The sequence below is a fragment of the Drosophila montana genome, unplaced genomic scaffold, assembly GCF_035044405.1.
Source record: "Drosophila montana isolate Dmon_TW-CO22-7 unplaced genomic scaffold, ASM3504440v1 contig_3218_1, whole genome shotgun sequence".
NCBI lineage: Eukaryota > Metazoa > Arthropoda > Insecta > Diptera > Drosophilidae > Drosophila > Drosophila montana.
In genome coordinates, this window is record NW_026998098.1 from 2,875,468 (window position 1) to 2,891,172 (window position 15,705).

The 15,705-nt window shown below is 42.5% G+C and overlaps 1 protein-coding gene across 1 annotated transcript in view; it reads right to left on the reverse strand.

The window, feature by feature from the left end:
• Positions 1 to 15,705, reverse strand: part of Tet (Ten-Eleven Translocation (TET) family protein) — a 109,789-nt gene that overhangs the window by 87,926 nt on the left and 6,158 nt on the right. Inside the window, 1 exon segment of the mRNA XM_064689581.1 lies at positions 13,803 to 13,820. Within this exon segment, the coding sequence (XP_064545651.1) occupies positions 13,803 to 13,820 (18 nt within the window).

Consider the following 15,705-nt stretch of genomic DNA (forward strand, 5'->3'; position numbering starts at 1 on the left):
TACTTGTAAGCTTTATATAGAATTCAATTGATTTTTATCTATAAGTTATTCATTTATGCTTGAAAAAGGCTTAGATCCATTTACATACCAAAACAGGCTGTGAATTGGGAAAAGCTGCCTGAACAGGCTAATTAAATACCCCATTCGTGTCGTTGTTGTTTCTACCTTTTAGACTTTTAGCTTTTCATTATTCTATTATAATTTATGAATTACATTTATATTTATAAGAAACAAAATAAATTAAAAGCATATGCACTTTTCAATTTAAATGCCTTGGGCTCAATCCCTGTATGTGTATTCTTAAACAAACTAACGTGCTAACCTTTAAATTGTCATTAGTGGAATTATAGATTTGGATATAAATCCAAATTTTCTAACTAACCAACATGCAGACACTAGCCTGGACTTGAAATCCACTTGCCCGTACTTCTGCTTTTGGCTCAGCCTCTAACTAGCTAGCGAGGACTACAAAAAAATGATATTGTGGTGTTATTTCAATTGGTAATTCAATTGGCAAGTCGTCTCATTACAGTAGTATATATGCTTTATTTATTGCTGGCGTTGAGGACTTTTCCATATTTTAAATATGTATTTTGCTGGCTCGAGTTTTGATTTAATATATATTTTTCCGATATAGTTCGGTTGCGCCTCGGCAAATATATATTTTTTTTAATATAAAGTTAGTTAATAAGCATTATAATTTGCTATTTTCTGAAAAGTATGAATTAAAGCGTTAAATGAACAAGATGCTACAGAATATTGATAGGGCTTAAAGTTTACTAAATCTTTGTTCATAATATGCTTGAAATTTTATTGTGTTGCGTAAAGAATACAAAAAACAGCGACCGGAAGCAAAAGCTGTTAAAAATCAAATGAAGAATCCTTCAAAAATAGCCAGCTCCTAGACGCAACACCAATACACGCACACAGGCACACACACCCACACATAATCGAGTTAGTCGCAGGCGTTGCTAAGCATCGATGTGCCACAAGGCCGACGACCTACAAAAGTCGCCTGAAATTGGGCCAAAAATAGGCAAGCACACCCTCACACACACTCGCACACACACTCGCACACACACACTCACACATACACACACCGTGGGCAATCAGCAGTCAGCAGCTGCTTCCTGCTCCTGGTCTTCACTCAGCTTTTTGTTTTCCTGCCACTCACATCCTGCGCCGAGGCGCTGACAGTTTATGAGCTGCAGACGAAACTGAATCAATTTGGAAATCAATTTTTTAGTTGCCACTTTTTTTAGTCGACTTTATTAGCGCCAACAACTGAAAACGCATGTTGGCTTAATTGCCGTTATTAGCCTTTTTTTTTGTTGTTTTTGTTTTTATTTTTTTACTGGCTCCAACAAAGAAGTCTCGACAGCAGCTGCGACACAATAATGAGACGTAATTTGGGCCCAGATATTGTTGTTGTTGTTGCGGCTGCCGTTTTGGACAGGCTCAAAAAGCCCGAGGGCGACAAAACTGTGCAACAGGTAGCCAACTTAAACCGCAAAGGCCACACGCACACACACACACACACACACACACAAGCACGCACACACAAGCACGCACACACACATACATACAAAGATGGCAAGCATTTAAGAACCTGACCTAGGCCAAGTGGATTTCGGGTAGGTGCCGTCGCGCGCGCACTCAGAAAAAGGCAAACAGAAATGAGCACAAAAAGTGGAGCTGAGTAGCCCTATCAAAATGCCAAAAGCCCGCACATGCAGACTGTAGACTGTTGCGCCTTTTATGACACATTTGCAGCCCGCTGCCCCCTGGCCCCCTGGCCTAAGCACAGCAGCAGCAGCCGCAGCCGCCGCAGCAGCAGCAGCAGACGTAGTCATCATAATGAGCAAATGGGCGCCCCATAAAAAGTTGCCAGCGCTTTTAGGCAGGGCCCAATGTGCGTGTCTGTGTGTTGTTTATATACATATATGTATGTATATGTGTGCGTGTGTGTGTGTGTGTGTGTGTGCGTGGCTTTCGGCAACCCTTCGCTTGATGTATTGCTGCCCGCCTTTGGAGTGAAGACCCAACTTGTTGCTGCCGCCTTCAGTGGTTCCCCTCGACTTTGGCTGCTGCCCGCTCGTCGAAACCTTTATGTGTTGCCCGCCAGTCCCCTCGCCCCGCCTCATCTGTCTACCTGTAGCTTTGATTACCCTGAGTTCGTTGAACTGCCTAGGCAGCCCTCGCTTTTGGCGCGTTTAATTGACAGCCTTGACCTGCTGCTGCTGCTGCTGCTGCCGTATAAATGTGCCAAAAATTATTAATTACTTCCAGACAAATGCCTGTGAAATGCCTGCTCGAAATTGGGCCAAGCAACCCCTTTTATTTGGGGGCCAAGAAAATGCCATGCAAAGCAGCAGCAGCAGCCGCAGCATCGATTTTTCTAGCCATAACTTGATGCTGCGCGCGCCCTCGTGAGCAAGAACAAAACAATTTCAAGGTTAAACGCACCTTTCGCCTAGAGAGAGAGAGAGCGAGAGAGAGAGAGCGAGAGAGAGAGAGAGAGACAGAGAGAGAGCCAGGCTGGTGACAGGGACACAGGCGGAGGCACAGTCTGTACCCCGCACATGCAATGTTAATCTTTGTTTATTTTGATTATCAGTTTCGTGGTGTTGCCCCAAAATGTGCCAGCTCTGCTGATTACCCAGTGTTGCGTCCTTGAAGCTTATGACTGTGGCGGCAGATTGCGTGACTGAAGAGCTGACGAGCTGACTAGCTGACTGGTTGACTAAATGACTGAGTGCCCAGCCTTGGCCTTCTGGTGTTAGGTGTTGAATGATTCACAGGATACGCAACGCCATGCGAGCATGGCTGACGGCAGGATTTGCTGTTTGCTGGCTTATAGATACACACACACACACACACATATATATATATATATATGTCCGTATACATGCACATATATTTGTGTATATAGCATATTTGCCATTTCGATTGCGGCTGTCTGTGCGTCTTTTATTTCGGGGGTTGACTTGTGCGTCATGGGGGTGGGTTTCATTTTGCAGTGTAATTGAAGCCAACCCTGCAGCCAGCCCTGTGCTGCCTCTATGCCTGCATAAATACCCACGTATATATAGCTGCAGATACACACACACACACACACACACACACACTTTGTTTGCCACTGAGGGGTGGGGGTGGGTGTTGGGGGTTGGCAAATGCGTCATCGTCAATTTGCTACACGCAATTTAGATGCGAAATTTTCAATGTCAATGCGAGGCGCATTTTTGGGGGGCGCGAAGCTGGCTCGAGGTGACAATGCCGACACTTGGCTTAACTACCTTACTCAATCTCTAGCCCTTCCCCTCTCTCTCCCTCCTGCGCTCTCTCTTCCAGTCTGACTCGCCCCCTCGCTCATTCCCTGGCTGCTGCTTAAGCTTCGAGAGCCCCCTTGAGATGTAACCATTTTGATATGTGCTAAAAAAGCTCACTTCAAACATTTACCAAGGTCAAGTTCAACCGAGCGGGCTGTGCGCGGCGTGCGGGGTGTGGGATGAGGGGTGTGGGCGGGCCAATTTGATTGTTTGTTTGTTGAGGTAGCGACTACAGCAAAAGCCAATGAAAATTGCCCGCAAAAAAAGGGGCACAACACAAACATTTTGTAGCTGCATTGTGACACAATTTGAATGCCAGGCTGGCGTCAAGAGGGTTGCCGCCTGCGTTGAACTGCATCAGCTGAAGCAGCCGCAGCAGCAGCACCGTTTTTTACAGTGTATATGCAGCCTAAATATAGCTTCATTTGAGCGAAACCTAAGCTGACTATTGGCTATAAGCTGTGTGCCAATTTAAAGGGAAGACAGACTTCTGTTACAGTTGCAGGCAGAGAAACATGTCGAGCATTTCTTCAGCTTAAAACAGAGAAACATGTCAAACTCTTCTCCTGTTCAAAGTAGAGAAAAATGCCGAACACTTCTTCCGCACAGATTATATAGATTTCTTGGAAATTACTTTCTCTACTAATAAAAGCGAGCTCAAGCATAAATGCCAAATTCAGGCAGTCGTCAAGCCTTTTGTTATAAGTATCTGCATTTCAGCAGGAGGGTTCTCCTACAGACTCAAATGTGGTCTAAGCACAGCTTCAAGCTGGCCCAAGCGAAAGCAATTGGCTTAATACAAGACAAATACTAGCTGCATCATTAAGCCTATTAAAACGTGCAAATAATTAAGGACAGCTGCGCACTTTGAAGTCCGGCGCATATGTATACGGATTTTGATCCCGATGCGGTCCTCAACAAATTAGCTTGATGCTCATGTGTGTGTGTGTTGCGGACATTATGGTTGGAAAACTGTTAGATTTGGCCTAGAAAAGCTGATTGCTGCTAATGACAGTGCATTAGCTGAGGGCCAGGCGGCACATCAAGGATGTGGCAAGTCGGGAAATGAATTAATTTGAAATTCCATTTCGTAGATTTAATTGAGTTGAAATCAAATTAAAAGCAATTTATTTTCAACCCCCATTGCGAATTTTTTTCCTTTATTTTTTTGCTTTCTTCTTTCTTTGCCACAAGCCACACACACATACAAACACATACAAACACACGCACACACTATCCTTCTATGCGGCTGCTACGCGTGGTCTTCTGCGCTTTTCAGTTTTTCCACTGTTTCTGGTACTTTCTAAAAGTGCGTGCCACGCAGCAGCCGCAGCTAAACGAAAAAAAAAACACATATATATATATAGAATATAAAAATAAGGAAAGAAGTGAAGTAAAATGAAATAAAACTCTGTTTTGGACGCGTTTTGGGGTTGCAAATTATTTCGATGCCTGCATTTTGCCAGAGCTGCGAGGAAAATCGATAAAAATGTGCCGCATCGTTGGACCGACTGTCCGTCGCTTGGGCTGACTGTGCCGCCCCGGAGATGATGCCCGCACTTTTCTATATGTGTACATATATATATACATATATACACATACATCTGGTTAATCTGCAGGCCTAGCTGCATTTGCTAGTCAGTCATTTTTTGGGGGGCGTGGCAGCGTGAGCTGGGGGCTGCGGCTGTGATGTTGCATTAATTTTTAATTTGTCGCGTGATATAGCCAAAAATGATTTATGCATTTGGCATTTGCCAAGCTTGTGCACAAATTAAAAACCCATTGCACTTGCATATCAAACAACAACAACAACAACAGAAACAACAACAACAACAACTTCATCCAGTTGAACAATTCAAATTATGCAGCTAAAAAGCGAATTGTAGAAAAAAGTTTTCGCATTTGGTTCGACAGGCGGGCAACAAGAAATGCAAATAATGCGCTCGAGTTGACAGAGCGAGCTGCAAATTGTATTTGGGTGAGAGTGAAACGGCACCACGCCCACGCCCACGCCCACCAACAACAACAACACCACCAACGCCCATTGAGGAGCTGACCAAATAAAAGCAAAAAACAAGCTGCAAGCAGAGAAACCTCAACTCAGCTTGCTTTGAGCCAACAAAAATTTGGTTTAATTTGGCAGCAGCGCGAAAAGTTTCTCCTTCAGCTTCGATGCAGTCGCAGTCGCAGCTGCTGATACTGCATCGCATCTGAAGGATCTGGAAAGGATGTGCGCATTTTTATAGAGAACATGTGACAGCTTGCGTTTATTTCGCCTGTCTTTACCCTGCTGTTAGTCAAGCATAAGATTTCCAAATTTAGATTCTAAAGCAACGATATCAATATCAAAGACATAACATATAAAATATATTTTGCTTATGCTGCTGGGCATTCAAGGAGGGAAAGTAGACAAAATAGGAATATTCTTATTAAGATTCGATTGCATTGAATAATATGTATTATTCGCTTTGGCTTTAAAAGAAAAATAACTTTCGAAAGCTAGTCAAAATAAATATAAATTGTTTAAATAGTTGTTATCTGTCTATTTATTCGCTTTAGAATAGATGACTTTATAAGAGGAAGGGCAGACTCCGAGTAGAATACTTTGTAATGCTTGGAATCATCACAGCATCATTCACGGAACGGCTCAAGGCTAAAACGGAACTTTCCTAGAATGGAAATCATTAATACGTTACGTTAAGGCTCGTTTCTCAATAATAAATTCTTTTCACAGTTATTATTTTTTATCATACTAAAAGTATCCTTATTTATAGTCCTTTATGCCACAATTTTCTGCCTGTCAACAAAAAAAACTATGCATCATTCATTCAGAAAAATTGCATTAGCCTCAAACCACTTTTGAGCGGAACCAGTTCGAATCAGTAGTTCCTATTTATTCTTTAATATGAACCGATTCCGAATTAACCAGATTAGTTGCACAAAAAACAGCCGAAACGAAGCGAATTAAGCAAAACAAATTAAAGGCTTGCGAGCTGCAAAGTTTATATGAATTTTGTCCCAAAGATTGCAATTAACCATATTTGGTAGCAGCCTGTTTTGGGCAGAGAACAAATTTAGCCTGCATTTTGTGTATGAAAATATTTACGACTGGCAATATTTTCAGTACAACAGGCAATTCTAGATTGAAGGCTATATTAATTCATCAAAAGTTTGACAGATGTGTAAAACCAGCTTCCCCAAGCGAAACCAAAGGCAGGGCGCTGGTTCAAACCGTGAACTGAGCGCTGCAGAGTATCTTAAAGTCGTAGCTGAAGTTGCTGTTGCATGGACTTTTGTTATTGTTGTTGCTGCAGTTGCTGCAGCAGTTGCTGGTGGCTCAGTAAAAGTGGCTTTTGTACGTACAATGACCTACCAACACATAAAAAATGCAAAAAGTGGCGAGGCGGTTGCCAGGGCTGAGGCAGGCGAGGAGCAAGAGGCAGAGGCAGAGGCAGCAACTGTGTGAGTCGCGCGCTATAATATGCAAAGGATGCTGACGAGGTTGGGGCTGGGCCATGCTGCAAAGGATGCCAGTGCAAAAGATGTTGCTGCCGCTGCCGCTGCTGCTGTTGCTAGCCCCAAAGGCGAAAGTTTCTCAACAGCAGAACGGCAACAACTCAATCCCGGGCAATGGTTGCGGGCTGGCCATGGTTGTGTGCAAGGATTCTGGCGTAACTTCAATAATAGTCAAGTGCAGTGGAGCGTTCTGTCAGCTGCAGCGCCACTTGGCGCCTCCTCGTGGCCATCCTTAAGCTGAAAATCAAAGCTGCGCTTCTCCCCTTGGCAGCACAGTTCGCCATTTTATTTGCACTCGTTGCTTTGGCATTTTTATTTTTTTGACGCGGCTCCGGCAACATCTTTTGGCCAGCACGCGTACTTTTTGTACGTGTGTGTGTGTGCGCGCGTGTAAATTTTGCATTTACCCTTGGCAAGGACTTTTGCCAAAGCAGGGAAAGCCAACGCAGCAGCAGCGAAAGCAAAAAGTTTTATTTGCACAGTTTTCTTTTTCTTAAACTTTTGTTGTGCGCCACACCGAGCCACGCCCCGCGCCCTGCCCAGCATAAAATGCTTGCTTGCAATTTGTACAAACAAGTTTACATACAATATATATATATATATTTACATGTATATACTTGTAGCATATATGTGCTTGAATCTGCTGCTGCTGCTGATACATAAGCAAGTGGCAAAGGCGTCAGCTGAAAAGTGTAGCATACTTTCGAGCGCCGCTTAGAAAACTCTTCGCCCCCCACAAGAGAACGGAACATTTTTATAATTAACAACGACAAAGTGGCTCAGCAGCAGCAACAACATGAAATTCAGCATCAGTTTATCAAAGGCGACAATCGCAAAAGCAGCTGCCAACTTGCTTTGGGGGGCCGCAAGAAATAGAAATGCAAGTCTGTACATGTGTGTGTGCGTGTGCGTGTGTGTGCGTGTGTGGGGCAAGTGCAACGATGAGGGAAATGCCAAGTATATGCCTCATATATGTGCATATGTATAGGTGTATTTTAGGGTGCTGTTGCCTGCAATGCAAATATTTGCGTCAACTACTTGCGTCAAGGCAAAGGCAGCTGAGGAAGACGCACATTTCCTGCGGCTGCCTGCTGCCTGCTGCAGCAAGTGCGTCATGCAGTTGTTCAAGTGCTTAAAGGCAATGTAGCTGAAGGAGAAGAAGAAGAATAAGAAGTAGCAGCAGCAGCATCAGCAGCAGTAGCCATTCCAGTGCGTCGTGCACGCTGGCGTATACGCAATATGCGTAAGCTGAGGCTTCAAAGAGCCGCCCCAAAGGTGGCAGGTGGCAGATGGCAGGTGGCAGGCGTCTGTGTGTGGGAGTGAGTGTGGGTGTGGGCGTGTGTGTGCGTATGTGAAGTGTGTTGCTTTATTTGCACATGTTTCCGTTCGAGCTAACAGCATTTCATATGCTGCTGCTGCTGTGCGTGCCGAGCTTTGCTTCATTTTGTTTTGTGCCGCAAAAAGAGTGCGTGCGCGCATTTCTAAGTATGTGTGTGCGAGTGTGTGTGTGTGTGCATATTTATGCGTATTTGTTTGCATAGCTGATGATGTGCCAGCAACAACAACAACAACGACTACTTTACTTTATGCATGCGTGTGCTCCGCCCCAAAGTTGTTGCTGGCTCCGCAGGACTCTTGGCTGGCGATATCCTTGCGCGTGCAATTAGAGAACTTTCAGAGCGCAGCAAAGCTGCAACTTTGGGCTTGTAAATGCAGCAAGCGCTAAATTGTTTGTTAGCACGTGTGCGCGAGAGTGTGTGTGTGTAAGTGTGTGTGTGAATGCGTGCTAAGTGCAAAGTTCTGCTGTTGTGTTTGCTACACTGCAGCGTTTTTATGTAAGGCATCATTTCGGGCAACAACAACAACAACAACAACAACAACTAGCGCCAGCTACGTGACGTGAAATTTTTTAGCGCATTTTATTTGCAGGTTGTTGTTGCTGCTGTTGTCGTTGTTTTGTTGCTGCCTTTTTGAAAACATTTCTTTATAATTTTTTTTTTGCAGCTTTCTTCGTTTTTATGCCCGTGCTCTTTGCTCTAAACCACCCCCACAGAGCAGCAGGAGGAGCAGCAGCAGCGCCCGTTAAGGGATGTTTATGCACGCCAGGACTTTCGTACTTTAGTAAATGACTTGACTTGTTTGACTGCGTTGCCCGGCACCCAAGCCAAGGACTTAAGCAGGACCAGGGCCAGGACCACGACCAGGCAGGCACAACTTTTAGTTGGACTCAAAGTCAAAATACAGCAGAAAAAGTAAGAAAAAATCGTAGAAAATTAAATTGATTTTCTTCTTTTTTTTCGCTCTCAGCCAGAAGTTGGCTGAAGCGCGTGAAATGTATTGGAAAAATGTATTGCCAGCTAATTTCCTAGTTTGGCAAACACGTTACAGCGCTGATTGGAATTGAAAATGGAAATGGAAATGGCCCGCAACTCTTTCGCTGGAAGAGATATTCGCGCTGGCAGAGCGCATCGAATTTATTGTTTCAATTATGTTTTCAATTTGCGCCGACAAACAAAAGCCGCGAAATACAAAAAAAAAGAGAACAGGCTCTCAGCTATAAATAAAAATAAATAGGAAAAACAACACGAAATTTTCTTCTGGCTGTCTTTTTTTGTTGTTGTTGTCGTTGTTGTTTGTTTGTTGTCAGGTTCAGGCGTGGAATCGAATATGGCGTGAGTAACAGCCGCTGCCCTTGTACCCCTCAGTTCCCCTGCACCCATGTAGCCCCGCCCCAGCCCCACGCAAGTTATTGAAAGTAAACATGAGAAAATATACTGGCGGAAAATACAAAAATTGTATTCCAAACTCAACGCGTAATGCATGCGAAATTGTCTCAAATATTATTTAAGAAAATTAAATTGAATTTACAACAGTGCGAGGGCTCACAGGAAAAGCAAAAATAAACGAAAAGCAATGTTGAATATTAGGATATCCTATAGAAAGACGGCTAAGCATTGTGGCATAAAGTGATAGAAGTTTAAGGGTAGAGAATATCTGGTTGGGGTTGTGCTATGCATGGCATATTATATTCTAACTATATGTAAAGGGTAAGGACTAACAAAATCTAGAAAATTCTACGAGTTGATGAATATGATAGACAAATAAAGTTTTTTTCTAGAATTACAAGAAAAGAGAGACCACTTAATATATATTGACATTCGGCTGACTGAAAGGTATTCAAATTAAGGCTGTAAACCGGGCTAGAACTGAATCGGCTTAAGCGTAAAGTTGCAATGTATTATAAGATTTTTAAGGAACTAGCCAAGCTGCAACCAAAACTCAACTACAACCTAAACTAAACAATCAAAAATGGTTTGGCTTAAAGAAATGCATATCTTGTTTAAGCAAGACTCAGCTTAAAGATGTATGTACAACTGGCTACCCAAACACTTATGTTCTCAGGCCAAATTAGATAAATGTCAATCTGTGAACTGAACCAACAAGAATTATTTATGGCTCTGCTAACTCTAGCTTGTAACTCTTAGTCGCTTATGCCCAAACACCATATATGCTACGGGGTATATAAACTGGAACGTAACAACGTCGCAAACGCAATGATAACATAAAATAATCAAAAATCGATTTCAAAGTGCGGCTCTGTTTTTGTAACAATATGCCAAAAACCTGGTACTCGTTCTTGTTGTTGTTGCTGTTGTTGTTGTCAAAATGCAATCAAAAGATATGCCAAATTATTGTTGTTGTTGTTATTGTTGTTGTTGCTGCTGCTGCTTGATAGGCACTTTGGGAGCAAACTTTTACTTCAGCTTTTTCATATTCTCTTGATTTTTCTTCTTTTGTTTTCTGGGACGGGAAGGAGCTGCAACATTTTTGAAAATTGAAAATGTCGTTTTCTTATTTGTTTTCATTCTGATTCGGGCTGACTTGGCGCTTAAAGGGATTTGCGGCAACACGAAACCCCCCGAATTCGTGTGTGTGTGTCTGTTGCCTTATGGGCTTAATTTGAGCTCTTATTTAGTTTTGGTTGCAATTAGGCGCCCGCCACGTAACCTCTAACCTGCTGACCCTCTAAGCTAACAGCTGAAACAGCCAACACTTGTGTCCGTCCACATGTGTGTGGTATTATTATTTAGCTATGTGCACAACCCCTTTGCTGTTTAGCTGACAAACGCTTCGTTTCATTCGGTTGCTGGGGTGCCAGGTTTGTTGCCGCATTGCTAGAGACCGAAAGGTCGCACTCTCAACGAATCGGTCAAGCTGAAAAATGCGCTGCAATTGCACCTTGCACACACACACACACTGCGAGAAAACCAACAAGTACAATTGATGTACTTGCAACTGTTCGACCCGAAAGATGCCACGCACCAAAATTGGTTGTGAATAAGTTCAGGCATGGAACGAAATAACTATTTGAGTTCAAAGTTAATTTCAATATTTTTGCAAATGCTTTAAAGTAAGCGCTGCTTAGAGCTCTATACAGTGAAAATTCTTATAGCTGGACAGCCAATTGCAAAAAAGATAACTATTAATTGACTAGAAATCCTATTTCCTATTTCTTGGAGACAAAATTTGTTATGGCAGCCGTCTATCATGGTAGATTTCACTGTACGTCCGCTGACCCTGTCGCCTGTTACATATCTATTCGTTATGTTACAGGAACTATCCATCATGGGAGCGTTGCCTGCATATTCGCTATCTATTTGTTATGTTATAGGAACTGTTCGTCATGAGAGCTTTCACCTCACATTCTCTGTCAATTTGTTCTGTTATAGGAGTTGTCCGTCATGGAGAGCATTCACTGTGAATTCGCTGCTTCTGCCGCCAGTTACATATCTAATTATTGAAATAGATATGCAATGTGGTTGTCGCTCTTGTTTTGCAGGGTATTTAAGCCAGTTGCCCTGACCGTTTCGGCCATGCATCGTTGATATTTAAATTGAGCCAACGGACAGTAAAATGCGCCGCTTGCAGGGCGAAATGCACTTCAAAAATAGAAATGTAAAAAGGGTTAAATGTGCTAATATGTGAATGTGTATGTTTCTGTGTGTGTGTGTGTGTGTTTCTGTATCCTGTATCCTTGAAATGCAACGCATGGTCGCAAGCGGAAAAATATTTTCGCTCTTTTTCGTGCCAGTCCGATTATCTTTCTCTCTCTCTCTCTCTCTCTCTCGCCGTTTGCTGTCTCTTTCTTGGTTGCCCCGGCAATTAGCGGGCGTATTTGCTATTTTTGGCTTTGAGCTGTCGCTTGCTATTGTTGTTGTTTATTAATAAACAATAACCAGAATGCTTAATTGCATATCTATTTACTGCCAGCTGCTGCTTGTTAACCTCGTTTGCAGCAGTCTCCCCTGCAACCCTGCAACCCACCTAACCCCTGGCCTTCATTATCGTGCTCCCTGTTTAACGCCCCTTCCTTCTATTTTTTTTTGTCTTTGGCTTTCCTTGCAGTTAGTCTCATTAAAATGAGCAAATGCGAAAATCATTTGCACTGCAATTTTTAACGCCAAGTGAAATTGCAGTGGCGCATTTTCTGCTCGTTAGTGTGCGTGCACGCGCACGCCTCTGTGTGTGTGTGTGAGTGTGTGTATGTGTGTGAGAGAGAGTAGACAATGCGGTACTTTTGTCCTTTAACTAGTTACAAGGATAAGGCATGAGGCGTCTTGGCCACTGGGCTTAGCCTTGTGTTGGCTGAGGTTTGCCGTTTGCCGTTTGCCATGCAAATTCTTCATTAAGTATACGCAGCGTTGCGTCGCTTGCACAATTATGTAACATTCATTTGCATTTAGCGCTCCGCTGGCTGTTTTTAGCCTTTTAATCAATGCACGGCTTGTTTTTGCTGTTCGCGGTCGCGGCCGCGATTGCCGCGCTGCTGTTGTCGCATTCAATGTGCGCTTAACAAGGATGTGAAAATTTATTTATTAAAATTTAACAACGCATTATAATCAGCGCAGATTTATATAAATGTGCCTGGGCACACATGTGCACACGTATATACACACAGTTTCGACTAGTCGAATGAATGATTGTCATCAACAACCACCAGCAGCAGCAGCAGCAGCAACAGCCCATCAACAACCATCGTGTACATATGCAGCCGTCGAGGCAACGGCAGCAAATCATTTTCATGAATACAGCAACAGCAACAGCAACAAAGGCAACTACAACCCAAAAGCATTCAATTGCACAGACAGACAACACACACACACACACACTCCAGCATATAGGCATAGAATTGCACCAACACACACATAATCGTTTTATTATTTAATTTATGCGCCCGATAAAAAAAAGAAAAGAATGTGCTGGTAAAAAACCAAATGAGAGAGAGAGAGAGAATCTGCCACACAAAGCGAAGAGCACATAGATAGACAGCAGCTTCAACAGATACATAGATACATTGGCCGAAAACAATGAGAAACTAAAAAGAGTTATTTGCATAATATTTTATAGGGGTCCATTCGGGCACTCGGCGCACGCCTCAGACATTATGCTCAAGGTCAAATAACTCAAGAAATTATTTAAAAAAAAAAGTAATATAAAAATCTCACACAGATTCTGTGATCCGGAAAATGATCTGTAAAAGATTGAAAGAGTTAACTAAGCAAAGCTTTGAAGGTTCCTGCACAAGTAAATTCAGGGTTATTAGCCTGGAGCAGGGTATGGAATTTGCTGATGATAAGTAAGGTATTCCTAAGCTAAAGCCTCTTTTACAAAATTGATAAAAAAGAATTAGCTATAATTCATTTATACACAACTCGAAGCATAAACTTGATAAGTCCTCGAGCCACACAATTCATATTATTATGCCTTGCATATCTATAAAACTTCACGAACTTCTTGGAACTGAACTATCTTATCTTGTTAATTGTGTTATCTAATTCTGATTAAATACTTTGCATGTGTAACGTAAATTTAAATGGGTTGAGGTATGTTTATAAATGAAATTCAAATGAATGTGTTAAATAATATACAAACATGGTATCAAATGTGAATACATACGGGTTTGGCTTTGGGTTCCTGCAATTAAATAGAAAACAAGTATTTAAATTAAAATCATGTGTGCACGGTATAAAAAATGTAATTTGTAATTAAAATTAAGCGCAATAAAAAAAACACCTGCATATTTATGCAGAGAGAAAAAAATCAGTTTTAATTACACTCGAAAAAGTTTTTTATAACATGTGCATTAATATAAATAAAACCCTCTAATTGGCTGTCATGACAGCAGCAGCAACCTACACTCGAGAGTGCAGAGCCGTTCGCAACGATTCGAATTAAATGAGACAACTAAAAATAATATAATCCAACGAGAAAATAACAAAAAAGGACCATATACTATCTATATATGACCAATGACAGGCATTTATGAAATAGAGTTTTAATTTGAAAATACAGAGCCAGAGAGATGGATAAATTCATATATATAAATGAATATATATACATATTTGTGTGCGTATAGAGCATATCTCTCATATATGGTAAACTGTGGTTTTTAGTTGGACATAAGCTGCTTAAAAGTTACACTGTCCCCCACTCGCCAAACAGGCAAATAGTTTTGTCTATCATATATGTTAATATCTTGATGCACATGGGATATTTACTTATAAGCGTGCGTGCATCAAATATGAATATGTCAGAGTGGGCATGGAGTAAAGTAAGTGCAGCAGAAATACGGCACGTTTGTTGTAAATCCTAGAGAGCAGGATAAAGCAGTCGCAGCCGGAGCTCAGGCTGAGGCTCAGTAAAGAAAAACAGGAAAAATAAAAGGAACAATGCGAGCAGATGTGCAGGCAACCGAGAAACAAATGCAGATGTTTGTCTCTATCTGTGTGCGTGTGTGTGTGTGTGTGTGTGTGTATTCGACAGATGAATATGCATTTGGAGCAACGCAAAGGAAATAAAACAAAAATTCAATCGGATTTGTGGCACACACAAAGCCTGCAACTGGACGCAGCGGCTCATGAGCTTGTCTTTCCATTTGGTGCAATGAACTCTCTATCTCTGCCTCGAGGAGCATGCTTCTCTGCGCGTGTGTGTGTGAGTGTGTTGTTGTGTGTATTGTAGCAACAAATTGACTGATTCAAGCAATATTGTGGGACTGAAGAGCACCTGGCCAGAAGCGTCAATTATAGCTGCAAAAATTGCTGAAAACTGCCAGAAATTTGCAAAAAAGAAATAGAACAGAGTTTTACTTATCTATAGAGAAAGAGAGAGTGGAGAGGGAGTGAGGGGTGAGAGAGAGAGAGAGAGAGAGGCAACTTGCAACTGGATATGCATGAAGCGAGGCAAGAGCAAGCACAAGACCACGACATAATATCAGATTGCACAACACAGATACTAATACACACACACACACACACACATGCACACATCGACGATAATGAAGCTCAAAAAAGAAGCTCATCATCAACAACAACATTTGCTCAAGTATCAAGTGTGTCGCTCTCTGCGTGTGTGTGTATGTGTACGTTATCCTGTTTTCCTGGAGTTTGCAAGCCAACGTGCCAATATGGGAGCTGGGCCTGCGAGTGGATGTGTGCCAGAGGCCTGAGGCAGCAATGAGGACGAGGACGAGGGCGAGTCCTGGTGCTGGGAGTATGTCACGAACGGTGTGTGCTCAAGTAGGAGCATTGCACTCCCCGTGGTTGCACGTGCTGGTTGCCGTTGTTGTTGTTGTTGTTGTTGTTGTTGTTGTTGTTGTTGTTGTTGTTGCTGTTGCTGGATATGTGGCGCGTACTTAGTGCGAGATACTTTCATGGCTCGCATGCATTTTGTAAACGCACGCATTTGGTATGCATGAAGTGAAACCTTTAAGCTGTTCGGGCTGGCTTAGAGCTAGGGTTAGTTTAGTGGAGTGCATTTAGTTTGATGAAGTTGCCAACTGCCGGAGCAGGCGGGGCAA